Source organism: Pseudonaja textilis, chromosome Z, assembly GCF_049901715.1.
Source record: "Pseudonaja textilis isolate UNSWEBS1 chromosome Z, rPseTex1.2, whole genome shotgun sequence".
NCBI lineage: Eukaryota > Metazoa > Chordata > Lepidosauria > Squamata > Elapidae > Pseudonaja > Pseudonaja textilis.
In genome coordinates this window covers 37,230,324-37,246,421 of record NC_142008.1, presented here as the reverse complement: position 1 = coordinate 37,246,421, position 16,098 = coordinate 37,230,324, and the positions used below count along the sequence as shown (strand labels likewise).

The window sequence follows — 16,098 nt, the reverse complement described above, 5'->3', positions numbered from 1 at the left end:
AGTCCAACAGGGCAGGATCTGATTTAACCCTATCTATCTGGATTCTCTAAGCCACAGATAGGAAAATAAAAGAATACACAAGAACAACAGATTAAACCTTTCATACTATCTTCAGAGACATGTTTAGGTAACTGTACTCTTTAAAAGATAAAGCAATCGTATTTATCAGGAAAGTATAAAGTTTAGTCTCAGATTATGCTCAGTCTTTGAACCCTCTTGTTTCCTTCTCCATTCTCATTCCCCAGCCTTTCTTCCTTCCTGCACTACCCACTCAAGTTGCCTGCTGCTATATTTCCCTTCATTTCTTTCCTTCATCCCAGCCTACCCTCCTTCATGTTTCACCAGCTACCAAGCTGCTAACCTCTATTCTGCTTTTTATACCTTCTTGTATTTCCTCCCTGCTTGCCTCTTCTATTCCAACTCCTTTGTGCCACTCTCTCGCTCTTTCTAGCCTGTACCACTTTCTCTGCCTCCTGACACACTATCTTTTTTCTTTACAGCTGTTCAAAAGTTTCACTATGCCAAATAACCAGGGGAATCAGGGGAGGAGGGGGCAACAAAATCAAGATGACAGCCAGAACAGTGACTTTCTACATTTGCTGCAACTGACAGAAGCTGGTACTATCCACCTTTATATAATCAAACACATTAACTTAAATACTGTATATAAAGTTACATTTTATGTATGTTAGGTAAATCCTGCTATTTGATATTGTGTGAAAAAAAAAAGTATTTTTCTGAAGATCAGAAATCTTTTATGTGTCTAAGACACTTTAAACATCTTCTCATTCAGAGAATTTATTTTTTTTAAAAACAAGGAAATTTAAACAGTCCACTAGTCTTTGAGATATTGTTCTTGAATTGTCAAATTTTGCACATTCCTACTGAGGTCTCTAACCATTACTGAAAAGCTGCCATTCTACTTAATTAACTGTGGCCAATATAGGTTGTCCTTGACTAATGACTATAATGGAGCCTAAAATTTCTGTCATATGTCTTGATAGTCGTAACTTAAGGCACCCACTTAACCAACCCAATTTTACAAACTTTTTATAGTTATTCAGGGAATGCAACTATTGTAAGCAAAAGCTGAGATTCTTAAGCAAAGTCATTGTCTGCAATCAGTTTTTTTTTGCAAGAAACTATAAATAAAGCCTCTTTTCCCACAAAAAATATAAATCAGTTACATAACTGTGTTATGCTGCAAATGGCCATAAATGTGGACCAGTTGCTTAGTGCCTAAAACGTGATCATATGATCAGGAGAGGGGTGAGCGGCCATCATAATAAGTATCTTTTGGGACATCGATCGTAATCAAGGATTACCTGTAGGCTATTTTTAGTATCACCCTGATCAACGTAACTTGAAACACAGTACAATTTTTTATTTATATATGAATTCAGTTACTGTGGCAGTAAAAATAGGTTCATGATTGTCTGAATGCATTTGTATAGTGCTTCTGGAAACTAGTACATGTAGAAGATTCCTAGATGCCACCCTTGGCTTTCCAAAATTAAACAAATCTGCTTTAGAAACAAATGGACAAAAATCCCAAAATGTGTAAGACAACTAAACCTCATAAGATCTCAATGTTTTTTCCATGAAAACTCGAGATTTCAGCTGGAAAGAAGCAAAATCATGAAACTGAAATGACAGAAAACTTGTGAAATGTTAACAATTTTTCACTTTTTAATTATGTTTTATTGACTGCAATATCTCAATCTCTCAATAACCCCCAGCTTATTTTGCTAAGTCTATTTCATATAAACTAAAATAAATCATAGGTTATCATAAGAGTAAATCAATGTTTGAAAAAATATCCAGGATTATTATTACTTACATCAACTAAAAATTACCCTTCACAAATATAGTCTGGAAACGCATACCTCATTTCTTTTAATTTTTCGAAGCTAATAGCCAATTTTTTCATCGTAGTTCCTACATAAGTGAGCAGCCTATTTTCCATACAATCAAGGCTTTCCTTGCAAGCTTTCTTCTCTTTCTGCATTGGATAAACCAATGAAGGCATTAGTCAACCAATACTACTTCTTACAGGTTATCAATCTTTCACTGAAGAACTGAACAGGACTAAGTAGATCTTTCATACAGGTACCCAGATTTTTGCTTCAGGCAGTTTAAAATCACAAAGGAAAACAATACTGGAGTAAATATTTTAAATGGAAATGGTGGAAATGATAAGCCAAGAGGGTAATTAGCCTTTCAGCTGTCAAGAGAAACATGTATTATTACTAAGGAAGGCAAAACATGATAAAGCAAATTGAATGGAACTATGTAACACATCTGGGCAAGGCAACGTATTTTCCCAATATAGACAATGAGTTTCAGAGTTAAGACCATGATAAGTTTGTATAACTTATGTTTTTGTGGGTTTCTGCCTCAAATAGTGAACAATGCCAATTTTTAGCAATCATAGCCAGAAGGGCTCGGTTACAAGTGATTGTGGACTAACTATTCTTGTGCTAAAAGGTACCAGGTTAACAAATTAAGACTGTAAAGAATTGCTTATATTAGTTGGACCTCTATTGTCCCAGGCACTTTCCTTTATACCCATTACGTTTGGTCAGGCCCACAGAATCTCCTGACAAAAGTTAAAACAAAGAAAAAACATCTAGATTACTGTTTCTTAGGATAGTATTAGATGGGAATTCTTGAAGTCCCTATTTCTTAAACTGACGAAGTCTAAGAAAAACTGATCTAGATCAGCAAGCATCCACCTTCACTTTTTCCACTAAGAATTTTCTGTATCATTTCATTATTGTAAGACTGACAATTACATAATTACGGATTAGCAACATTTATCCTACCTCAAGATCAGAACCAAGTTTATGTTTTGTTGATTCCAGCATTGATTCCAGCATTTCACACTGATGGGAAAGACTATGGATTTCTTCTTTTTGTTTCTCAATCTCCTCAATCAACTTCTGACCCGCTATTATCTTGTCCAGGGTAACATCTGACATCCCTCTAAAATTACAAATTACCATTCCATTATTACTGGAACACACAAGAAAGATTCATCAAAAGAATTTTAGAGGTGTGTTTTAAAGATCTATATGTCCAAAGTTTTATCAAGGACATCTTTACTAGCTGCTAATTAATTTATCAAAACCTGAGTAAAACCAGAGCATCTTTTATGTCTCTGCTTCCTAAGAAAGTAAAGATATTTTTTCCCAGTATGTTCCATTCCACTTCTAAGCTACAAAAACTCTTAAAGATTATAAGCATTCCAAATGTGTTCAATAATTCACATCACGCATTAACACTTGAATGGTAATTAAGCTTCAAATTCAATTGCTAGAACGTGTGTCACATCCTTATTGCTTTATTGACAATAATGTGAAGGTTTGTTGTCTTATTTTAAGACTTTTTTAACCTTTCAAGTAAAAAGACCTACAAACTTAGGATTATCAGTTAAATCCAAATACTATCAATACCTGATTCTGCTTAGTTTTTTCAAGATCATCTAGATACTATGACCAATTGTAATCAAGACAAATATAAAGCTGTCTTCCTTTTTGCTTGTTCTGTAACTATTTGTTCAACCCCATAGTACATGGAGTCAAAATCAAAAAGTCTACAGGGTCCCACAAAAGCATGATAATGTTTTAAGCTCTGGCCTTTTCATACATTTTTCATGAAATTGCACATACATACAAAGACATGGAGCTTGTGTTGCAGCAGTGCAATGCTCAAGACATCTCTTTGAACATGTATTCATTGTGACTGTAGCACAAATATTAGTGAATCCAAACATGTGCTTCCAATTCTAAAATAGTAAGTTATTTGGGCTGAGAGACACTTTGGAGTTAGCAAGGGAACGAATACAGCATCTGCAATATTTTAAGGTAGTCACAAAAGGCAAAAGGATGCTCAGCTGTGGATGTATCTGATGGTGAAAGGAAAGTCCGATGCTGTAAAGATCTATTCTCCATAGGAACCTGGAATGTAAGATGAATCAAGGCAAACTGGACGTAGTCAAACAAAAGACGACAAGCCTGAACACTGACATCTTAGGAATCAGTGAACTAAAATGGACAAGAATGGGTGAATTTAATTCAGATTGACTATCAGGTATACTACTGCGGGCAAAAATCTCTCAGAAGAAATGGAGTAGCTTTCATAGTCAATAAAAGAGTAGGAAAAGCAATATTGGGATACAATATTTTAAGGCAAACCATTCAATATCACAGTATGGCAAACCATTCAATATCACAGTAGTCCAAGTCTATGCCCCAACCACTGGAGCTAAAATTGAACACTTCTATGAAGTCCTATAGAAGCTTACAGAATTAACACCAAAAAAATGATGTCCTTATTATCTTGGGGGATTGGAATCCAAAAGATAACAGGAGTAACAGGCAAGTTTGGCTTTGGAGTACAAAATGAAGCAGGGTACAGGCTGATAGAATTTTGTCAAGAGAATACGATGGTCATAACACCTTTTTCCAATAACCCAAGAGGTGGTTCTACACATGGACATCACCAGGTGGTCAACACAGAAATCAGATTGACTATGTACTCTGCAGCCAAAGATAGAGAAGTTCTATACCTGTGATGGCAAACCTGTGGCACTCAGAGCCATTTGTGCCAGCACAGGAGCTGCAGACAAACTTACCTCACTGGTCATGTGTGTGCTTCACAGCTGATTTTCAGCCAGTTTGAGGCCTTTTTCGGCCTCCCAAAGGCTTGAGGAAGTCTTCTGCAGGCTTTGCAGGCCAAAAAACAGCCCTGTTTCATCACTTCCTTTTTTCAAAAATACGGGAAGTGATGAAACATGGCTAGTTTTTGGCCTGCAAAGCCTGCAGAAGCCTTCCTCAAGCCTTTGGAAGGCCAAAAATCATCTGTGAGGAGCAGTAAAGGTAAGGGGATGGTAGGGTTAAATATGTGGATATTACACGCGCATGCGTAGGGGGTGTGGAGGGGCGCACATTGCCTTTTAGGTGTTGACATGCAAGTGCGAGCATGCGAGCGCACGCACAATTTTTGGCACAGGAGCCCCAAAAGGTTAGCCACCACTCCTCTATACAGTCAGTAAAAACAAGACCAGTAGCTGACTGTGAATGTTTCATGCAAAGATGGGTATGATAAAGGACCAAAATGGCAGGAACCTAACAGAGGCAGAAGAGATTAAGAGGTGGCAAAATTACACAGAAGAACTACACAAGAACAAGCTTAACATCCCTGATAACCACAATGGGGTGGTCACTGACCTCAAGCCAGACATCCTAGAATCTGAGTATTGTGTTCTGAAAAGACTGAGCTAAAGTTCTCACTCCGGTCCGCGTATCCAGCAGGAATGCGGACTGCTCCTATTGGGTGATAGCATTTGACAGCTGAGTATAAAAAGCTGTCAAACAGTATCAGCTGTTCCCCACCAACTGGCTGCCCTGTTAGCATGGCAGTTGCAGCAACTCTTTATTTTTCAAATAAAGTTATAGCTGAAGGTTGCTCTGTGTTGCCTCTGTCATTCTGCCACCTACTCAATATTGAGCAACAACAAAGCTAGTGGAGGTGACAGTATCCCAGCTGAGCTATTCAAAATCTTAAAAGACATTGCAGTAAAAGTCAGTTTATATTCCAATTTTAAAGGGCAACGCCAAAGAACGTTCAAACTATTGCACCATTGCACTCATTTCACATGCTAGTAAAGTTATGCTTAAAATCCTACAAGCTAGGCTCCAGCAGTGTGTGGATCGAGAACTATCAGAAGTACAGGCAGGATTTCAAAGAGGCAGAGGAACTAGAGATCAAATTGCCAACATACATCAGATCATGGAGCTAGGGAGTTCCAGAAAAACATCTACTTCTGCTTCATTGACTATGCTAAAGCCTTTGATTGTATGGATCAAACAAATTATGGCAAGTTCCTAAGAGATGGGAGTACCAGACCATCTTATTTGTCTCTTGAGAAATCCAAGAAGCAACAGTGAAAGCTGGACATGGAACCACTGATTGGTTCAAAATTGGGAAAGGAGTCCAGCAAGGCTATATATCTGTGATGGCAAACTTATGTCACATGTGCCACAGGTGGCACGCAGAGCCATTTGTGCGAGCACCCGAGCTCCAGTCTTTGGACTGCAAGGTGATCAAACCAGTCAATCCTAGAGGAAATCAACCCTGACTGCTCTTTAGAAGGCCAGATCCTGAAGATGAAACTCAAATACTTTGGCTACCTAATGAGAAGGACTCACTGGAGAAGAGCCTAATGTTGGGAAAGAGAGGGCAATAGAAGGGGACAACAGAAAATGAAGGGGCTAGATGGAGTCACTGAAGCAGTAGGCATGAGCTTAAATGGACTTCAGAAGATGGCAGACATGAAGGCCTGGAAGACCATTGTCCATGGGGTTCCGATAAGTCAGACATCAACTAACAACAACATATTAATGAAAAGGGCAGCTAGAGGTGACATGATAGCAGTGTTCCAGTATCTAAGGGCTTCCACAAAGAAGAGGGAGTCCAATCTATTCTCCAAAATACCTGAAGGCAGAAACTAATTTTCCAAAGGAATGGACAGAAACTAATTTTCCAAAGGAATGGACAGAAACTAATTAATGAGAGAACCAACCTAGAACTAAGGAGAAATTTTCTTACAGAATAATTAATCAGAAGTTATGGTACTCAAACACTGATGATTTTTAAAAAGAGATTGGATAACCATTTGTCTGAGGTGAATAGGGTTTCCTGCTTGATCAGGGGATTGGACTAGAATACCTCCAAAGTCCTTTCCAACTCTGTTATTTTGTTATTCTGAAGATTTACAAAGTGCTGTTGAAATTGAATTTAAAATATGAATATATTAAATACTGTATGATTCAATGGACAAACAATTTTGGTTATAGTGCTTGAACATGTGGAATAAAGGGCTGAAATTTATGGTGAACTAAAACCTTAAATAAACATCTATAAAAGCATGTACTATTGGTATTTATGGAAAATTGACAACAATTGACAAGATGTATATAGGTATTTCAAATATTTGCTGTAAATGTAAAGAAAGCACTTTTTATCATATCTGGTAGACTTGTAACAAGGCAAAGAAGCACCGAGACCAGATTTAATTTTAATTCAGAAGATCCTTGAAATAAATATATAATAGAAATTTTAAAAAGTGAAGACTGTTGGACATAGATCTGAAGAAAAAAAGTGGAATTTATTACATATGCAACTATTTTAATTTGGGGGAAATAATGTAACTAGTTTTATTTCCACTTGAAACCATTTTCTATAATTTCTACTCAAAAGATATAAAAATAAAGCTTTAATTTTGGTTTTTGATGATTAAGTAGGTAGTTGTCACAGAAATGGCTAGCACTACCTTTATTAAGTAAAAAGCTGAGATTAATTTTATCATATAACTTACTGTACTTAAAAAGTTGGAAGGCATACATATTTTCCCCTCTCTTCCTCTTTTTATTCCCTTTCCTTTTTTCCTTACCCTCTTTCCTATTGTCTTTGTTTCATTTATATTTTGTATCAGCAAAATAATAAAAAAAAGTATTGCTATATGAACCCCATGTCCCTTCTAGAGAAATTCAGGCTACATTAAGCAAGGCTAAATCACCCTTGGTGATTCAGCGTTCTTCTGGTTCCAAAATGCAGGAGGGACCAAGACCTAAATCAATCTTTAATGAAATGAGGATCAAACTTAAAATTCAGATAAATTACCCATTCATCTTAATATAATTAAATAGGTGAGGAATAATAATTTTTCCATTGTAGCAAATTAAAAGCTGGATGCAATGTATTGCATCTATAGACAATGTCATATACCCTTAATCAAATAAATCATTATGTACCATTGTCTTTCACAGTTATCAAACTATATCATAGAAAACCCACTCCCACCATAACTTACTGGATTGTATAATCTAAAGAACTATTCTCATTTTTTTCACTCAGAAACATATCACCAAAACTTTCTGTCATTTTACTGTTCATTTTCCATCTTGGAGTTGATGATTTAACATTCTTATGCAAAAAGAAATCCATTTTTGCATTCAATGATTTATTTTTTATGGGAGATGTCCGAAGTTCAACAAAGCCTTTCTTAACCATTTCTTCCCCAACATCCAGTAAACCACATTCTGCCCGGGCAACAATGGTACCGTCCCGATACACAATTTTATGTGTTATCTTCATTTCTTTTTCAAACACCAAACTATTCAGAAATAGCCTCCCCTGCAAAATAAAATTTAGAAGGTATTATAGAAGAAGTTGAAATATGATCTTACTATTAAAGAATCTCATAACTATAGAAGTTTTCATTCTCCCTGCCTCCCTCTCCCTATTTGTTATTGATTGCTCCTTTTGTTTTTCTATCCCTTTCAACAGAGCATTTAATCTTTGAGGATCTTTGAGGATACTGACTGCTATTTTACAATCAAGGATATGCTCCATTTATGATGTCTGTCTAGCAATTTAGAAACTGTCTAGAAGTGAAACCACCTTTATATAACCCTTGGGGAAAAAAGAATGACAGACTGCTTTTCATCATCTTGCCTGTACATAAATGTTATTAAAGGGAAAGATTGTGGGGAGTGGGCAGAATAAAAGCTCAATTCCTTGTTCGGGTGTCTCTTCATGAAATTAATAAGATGTTATAGAACATGCCATACTAAAACTAGGTTTTTTGATAATCAGTAAAAGAAAAATGAAGAGTAAGTACCTCACAATATAATTAAAATAACGTGAATATTACACCAAGAGAAGACCTAATGCTGTTACTTTTTTTTTTTTTTGCAATTTTATATATACGCATTTTTCTCCACATCCTTGCCACAACAATCAACTATGAAATTTACATTTGAAATTGACATGCACAAACATAATCACATGAAGTATCTGGCTTACCCGATCAAATTGATTTAAATCTATATTAGCTGATATCTGTAATCCCCACAATTTATACTTTGTTGCCACACCAGGAAATTGCAAGTTTTCAGAGATCTCAACTATTTCTGATCTTCTGAGGACCTCAGAGTTCCCATAGTCAATGTATAATACTCGGCACTGTAACAGAAATAACCAAAATTTAAAAAAAATATCTGTCTTTTTAAGTTGTAAGGTAGCGAAGCCTATTCTTTCTGGATGACACTCTACCCCATTTCCTCCTCACTGGGCTTTCTATAATGGTTTTCCATACATTGGGATTCTCCAAGTACACCCTGTTTATACCATGTCACTAACTCTTATTTTATTTGAAAATCACTCTTATTTTGCTCCTTAGTTTTGAACAAAGCAGGAAAGCCTTCTTCCTTCCTGATTTTCCTCATGGATATATTATGCAAAAATCAGAAAGCTTAGCATTATAAACATGACTTTTCAAAGAGCAAGCAATCTGAATAAAAAAATATCACTTAAATTTATAATAAAAGTAGACATGCACTTGAAGGATATAGTGGACATTAAATCTAATTACTGAATATGTGTTTACAGTTAAAAACAACCAATAGAACAAAATGTACAAAGACAAAAGAAAATGTAATCTAAGTAATTACATTCTGTTCTCTTAGGGACACCTCCATAAACTTTATCTTACTGAAAGTTAATGGCTGACCTTTCCCTGAATCAGAGCTGTGAACATTATTTGAAATATTTGACCCTTAACTACAACTGCCTTTTTATTTGAAAATCTTCTATATCTACTCCTTGCCCTGAAGAAACAGAATAGAAAGTCTCAGTAACTGTCTCCACTTAAGACTGTCAAGGTATCAATATAATTGTGTATCCTAGTAAAAAGTAAAGCTTACAGACATTGTGGGGCTTATTTACAAGTATGCAAATATAACAAAATAGGACAAAAAGGTTAGTCCAAGCTTAGCTGTACATAATCTCTTTGTTTAGACCTATTAGACATTAAAATCAGAAGTCAATAGGTCTCCCAAATTTTACAATGAGGTTTGGATAATGATTGATTTCCCCATAATTAAACCTAACTTGTCCCTTTTTTAAAATACAGAAGCAGAACAAGACAAAAAAAAAATTGAACAGTACACATATGATTACTAACCAGGCTACATACTTAAACCTGCTGCACATTACAAAACTTCATTTTTTCTTGTCAACCCATCTTTGTATTTCCAAAATTGTGTTTAAAAAATCAAGCTGACCAGCTATTAATCAAAACATCCTTACTTTTTCATTATTGATAACTTTGACTACTTTACATCTGTACCAGCATTTATCTTCAGAAAAGCAACCTCCATATATCTGAGGATTAAAACACAAGTAGGTCAATTTGTAACTTTCCATGTATTTTTTACATCCTAACTTTATTATAGTATGAATAATTTTGCCCAGAATATTATAATTCATTGAATACAATACTGCAAAAATGTACTGAACCTTTTTTCTATTTTTATAGCTACCAATTCAGATTTTCTTAAAGCAGCCTTTTATTCTGAAAAGGGTGCATTTGTATAGTAGAACAAAGCAGAACAAATTTTTGTTCTTAAAGAAATCATTGTCATATTGCACATAAAACAGATGCAGAGTGCACAGAAAGTCATCATTTACCAGCATGCTTAACCATAAAACAATTAAGAGCAAACATTGCTATGAGCAGCAAAAAGATGCTGCTTACATACCATCCTTCTACCAGTATTTATGATTTTAAAATAGTCAAACAAACTGCCCAAACTCAAGACGCTATTAAATTAAGCCACCAATCTTTAACATAGTAGTCCTTGCTTAGCAACCACAATTGGGCTTAGCAATTTGACTAAGTTGCTAAGCAGAAAATCAGATAACCATATATCTCTTATGGTTGTTAAGAGAAGTATTGCAGTTGCTAAACAAAAATAAATCATATTTTTTCTGCCTTCTCTATTAACTCTGCTTGTTGTACTCATTTGCAAAACATAATTATTTAATTATTTTAGTGAATCCTTATCTTCAAACAATTACTACATGATCCAGTCTGTAACTAAGGACTATCTGTACACACTGTTATAATATTTCTATAGCAACCAGAAGTATTTTTTCTTTTTAATAGCCACACATCCATAGTTTGTCAATTGTTTGGAAGCTGCTCTTCTTTGTCCACTAGCATTAAAATGAGTAAAGCTTGCCAATCACTAAGATGGCATGTTCAGCAATGCCAAGATCAGCACTCGTATTTAAAATATTTACTCAAGTTTTCTATCATAAACAGCTCAAAGTATATCACAAATATAAATGAAAATAGCATTTGAATACAATATTTTGAGGCAAATGAAAAGCCAGATCACATAATGCAGGGGTGTCAAACTCGATTTCACTGAGGGCTGCATCAGGGTTGTGTTTGACCTCAGGGGGCTGGGGTGAGCATGGCCAGCTTGATGTCACTCATGTTGGGGGCACCTGTGGCGGTCCAAGCACAGTCCGTTTTTGACTGCGACAGCCTCCTGCAACCCTCTGCCAGTGAAAATGGAGGCCGGGAGCACTACCTGCAGCCCTCCCAAGTTCACTGGCAGAAGCACCGCGGGCCAGAACTTTGCTGTGTTCGGGGCAGCCCCTGATCCAGATCTAAGCACCCTGCGTGCCAGATCCAACCCCCGGGCCTTGAATTTGACATCCCTGACATAATGTATTACACCAAGTTTTGTAGAACAAGCCACAATTAACAGAATGGCTGGGTCATAAGTAATATATCATTTAGCATGAAAGGTAAACCTAGTCAATATTTACTGTGCATGTGCTAAAAGCAGTGGTCGAAGACAGGAATATATTATTTAAAAGCTCATCGATTTACTTCAAATAAAAGTCCTTGGAATACATGTTAAAACATACAAATTCAAGTGATGTCTGCAAGATGTTATCTTATGTTCATATAAGATAAGAAAATGTATATATAACCTACCTTATTAAAATCAGGATTGCCAAAAACTGGGGCAGCTTGAGGACAGATTTCAGCCAGACCAGAACTAATCTTTAAAATTTCCTGAGACTTATTAATGTTCTAGACAATACACATTGAAATCCAAATCAATATTCACATTCAAGATTTTCACACCACATTATCAGTGACAAATACTAAAGTGATTCAAACATAAAACATTCTACATGTAGAATTTTATGAGTTTATCTTAAACTTGATTTTATCAAATTTAAGCTTCAAGAATTTCTATTTTAGATTAAATGGTGACTCCCACAGGCATGAATTATTTTAATCTCACTTTAACCAACCAGTGCTGTTCATAATACCCCACAATTTTGACCTTACCTGTGCCCAAAAAGTTACAGCATCTTCTACGTGACAGCCAACTGCATTTTCAACTGTAAGAAAAAAAAAGTCAATTCAGTTTTTTATTAAGAGGGTAGTTTAAAAAAACCTATATACCCTCTTAATATATGTACCTTTATTATACTCTGAATCCTCTTCCATGTTGACAGAACCTAAAACATAGAAGCAATCATTGGTTAGAATAATAGCCTATTATTTATTAACTTAAGCAGTTTCACCATTACATATACCTTTTCAGTGGAAGAAAAAAAAAACAGGAAACTAATGGTTAATTTACTTGCCACTTTTTTAGAACAAGATGTGCTGTCCATTCTCAAAACCTGTAGATAAGGCTCAGATATCATAATAATATAAGTAGTCCTTGACTAATGATTACAACTAGGATGAGAATGCAAAATTATGAGTGTCACCAGATTTATGTCCTTTTTGATAAGATTAAGTGAGTGACAGTGGTTGCTAAATGAATTATGCAGTTGTTAAACGAATCTGGCTTTCCATATTTTCTTTCCTTATTGAAAACAAGGTGGGAAAATCACAAATGGCAATTACATGATTTTGGGATGCTGCAACTATTGTAAATACTTGCCAGTTGCCAAGTGCCTGGATTTTGATCATGTGACCATAAGGATGCTATGTCGTAAGTATGATTATCAATTGCAAGTCACTTTTTTCAATGCTATTGTAATTTTTAAAAGGTCGCTAAAGAAACAGTTTAAGTCAAGGATTATCTATATACCATGAGGTTAGTTTAATTAAGGCTTAGTAAATAGTTTGAAACAATTTATTGGGATTTATAAATAATGTCTTAGGAATTCATGCAATGGCAAAAATTCAGCCTGTTCTGTCTTGTTTAAAAAGTCCTGAATAAATAATTCATAGTTTAATATGATATATCATAAGCCATTTCTCTAGCATCTAGCAGTAATACCAAAAGTTTCTCTTATGGCAATATGGATACAACTATCACTTGCTTCTTAAGTTTTAGAAGAGTTTTGTCTTACTAAAAACTGTTATTTTTGTAATTGGAACACCACTGTTTTATCAGCAGATGTCCCTGCCTTTTATTAGTCTCTCCTGAACAAGCTTCCTCAACACTCCTTCCAGATTCACCTATAATGTAAACTTGGAACACTATTATTTCAAAGACAGACATGTCTTAAATTTTATACTAGAGTACTATAACCTTCTCTAAGTTGTTTCAATCCTTTTCCTAATCAATTCCAATACCGAAAGTAGCAACAGAAATTTTGGGCTCAAGTGTGGCTGTACATCTACGACTGCCTGTATTAGTAAGCTGCTGAGGCGGTTTACAACTTAAGATCTCCCTGCTTCAATTCAAGATTTCAACCACTATACTGCAATTCATTTACAAATTCATTAGTGGATCAGACATACCGTTAACCATTCTGCTTTAAAGATTACCCAAACCTGGTTCAATTTAAAATTAACTATCCAATTAGTATTTTCTAGGGACACAAGATTTGCAGAAAACATACCCTATCTACCTTTCTATTTCACTAATCTAAAAACAATATAAATTTGGTTGACTGCTGCAAGAACTAAAATGGTAATGTTTATTCCAGAGCACTGAATAAAGTTGTTACAAAAATTCCACTTGTTTTACCTCATTTATAAGTCACACCTCTATCATTGCAATTGCCTATCTTAATTAACAATATTAAATTATTAAAACGATTGCTATTCCACGAGGCCGTGCTGCAAATATCTCACAAGATGAATCCCTTGAAATTTAATACAAGTATCTCGTGGACTCTTGGTAAGCCACTTATGTACCCACAGTTGCTTGATCCAACAAGTGGCTGGCTTTGCAGTATATATCATAGTAAACCACAAACTCTTATGCAGCCGAAGCTCCTGAATTAATAGCCAACTGACCGTTTTCGTTTAACGCGTCATACAATCTAGCCACATGTAAAAGTTAAATACTTAACAGACTCCACTTTTCTGTAAAACTGTGTGATACTGTCGGCATTTTCGCGTTTTTTTTTTTTTTTTTTCAAAGGAGCGATTCAGTCCTTAAGGTTTCCGCGTTTTAGAATCAAATCGCCACTTAACTAGTAGGTGGGAAATGTTCTTTGGGTTTTATTTGTCTTCCTCCCGTGCTCACTCTATTTCAGAATCACAGCCAACCGTCTGTTTTAATAACTGGGCGAATTAGGATTCCGAAAACTAGAGCCACTCACCCTAATGGAAACGACGATACTCGCAGCACGCAACCAAAATTGCGCCTTTAATACAGTCACATGAAATACTAAAGTAGTCTACGCCTGCGCGAGAAGTAGACGGCAGTTAACGGTCTTTCTCATATCTGATTGGGCAAATCTAACTACTGCTCTTTGGCCATTGGTCCTCAGCTTTCAGGGTCTTTCGTTTTTTTCTTTTGGGGTGGGGAAACCTCGGTTTGGCTACTACGTGCTATGGTGGGCTCACTCCTTCCCCATGGTGGCAACGGAACATTCTGTATGTTTCATTCTAGGTAGCCTGATTCCCCTTAGAATCTTCCTGGATAAAACTGCCTCTTTTTCCCATATTCATAAAGTGCTGTGCATACTTTGCCAGTGGTTTTTGAAAAGGTGAGGGTTTTTTTTCTTTTTAAATTAGCCTTAATAGAGTCCAGCTATCCCCTTTAACTTAGGTTTCTGGCTAATTTTTAATCAGAAGTACCAAAGCTAGCTTGCAAGCTTTCGGGATCATAATGCATATAATCACTTTTAATGCAACATTGGTGTCATCAAAACTAAGGTAGCTGGAAATAACCACTTCATAAACACATGGCACAACATAGAATAAGTAGATTCAGTAGCCCATCTGCATTTAAAACACACAGGCCACTTTTGAAGACAACAGAGACAGGGTCGCTGTTTTGAAGGGTTACAGAGGCCATCTATATCAAAATTTAATAGCCTTCTCTCAATAGAGGGGGAGGGATACAACATCATCTATCTCCAATCTAGAACACAGTCCTTTCAACAGTTCCAAGAAGGCTCCACACCAATTTGCATTACTCAGGAGACCTTGATGACACAGGTGGCCTTAAAGGACTTACAGAATGCAAATGACCAGCTGTCTGCAAGGAATATAATTTCTTCCATTCCCTACTTTCCAGTCCAAGCTGAAGAAGCTTCTTGGATGAGAAGTGAAATGTCTTCAAAGAAAAACCAGAAAGCCCAGTTGCCTCTTGAATAAAAGCACCTTTGGGACAACCATGACCTGGATAATCAAGAATCTCCAGAGACATTTGTTGGAAAAAATTTAAACTGCCAGATCATTGACTGTTACATCCTCTAACCCCAACTCCTTTAACCTTAAACTATCTACTGTTGACCTCACCCCATTCCTAAGAGGTCTGTAAGGGCCTACTGGCATAAGTGCCTACTGGCTTGCCTACCATCCCTGACCTATTGTCTCCATTTAATTGTACCTATTTCCTCATGTTTACACTTACATTTATTAACTTGTAAGCAATTGACAAATCAAATCAATAAATAATAAACATCATTTCAGCCATTGTCTATCCACTGTGGGATGAAGGCCTCTTCCACATGTTTCCAAGCAATACAGTCTTGAGCTGTCAATTAGGCCCACAATAATTGTTGACGTCATTGATCCATTTTGGATCCAAATCTTACTGTCAGATATGTTGCTCTAACAAAGGGAAAGAAGTGTTGGAAGAAATATCCTGGGTTCAGTTCCAAGTGGGGAAAAAAACACTGGAAACATGGAGGTGTTTGGAAAGATGGTTTAATGGTGGACAGGACCACATTACTTGGAGCTCCAAAGTGAAAAGGCTGATCACATGCTTCAAGATGTTGGGTAAAGGAAAAGAAGAAAGG

General features: G+C 36.0%; 1 protein-coding gene across 1 annotated transcript in view; it reads right to left on the bottom strand.

The window, feature by feature from the left end:
* The window catches only part of STK31 (serine/threonine kinase 31), a 75,692-nt gene extending 61,188 nt beyond the window's left edge, over positions 1 to 14,504 (bottom strand). Inside the window, exons 1-9 of the mRNA XM_026706409.2 lie at positions 14,449 to 14,504; positions 12,358 to 12,396; positions 12,224 to 12,276; positions 11,861 to 11,959; positions 10,156 to 10,230; positions 8,872 to 9,030; positions 7,877 to 8,199; positions 2,826 to 2,985; positions 1,887 to 2,002 (exon numbers count right to left, since the gene is read on the bottom strand). Coding sequence (XP_026562194.1) covers positions 1,887 to 2,002; positions 2,826 to 2,985; positions 7,877 to 8,199; positions 8,872 to 9,030; positions 10,156 to 10,230; positions 11,861 to 11,959; positions 12,224 to 12,276; positions 12,358 to 12,385 — 1,013 coding nt within the window. The 5' untranslated portion in view covers positions 12,386 to 12,396; positions 14,449 to 14,504. The remainder of the gene's footprint in view (positions 1 to 1,886; positions 2,003 to 2,825; positions 2,986 to 7,876; positions 8,200 to 8,871; positions 9,031 to 10,155; positions 10,231 to 11,860; positions 11,960 to 12,223; positions 12,277 to 12,357; positions 12,397 to 14,448) is intronic.
* Positions 14,505 to 16,098: the final 1,594 nt, after the last annotated feature.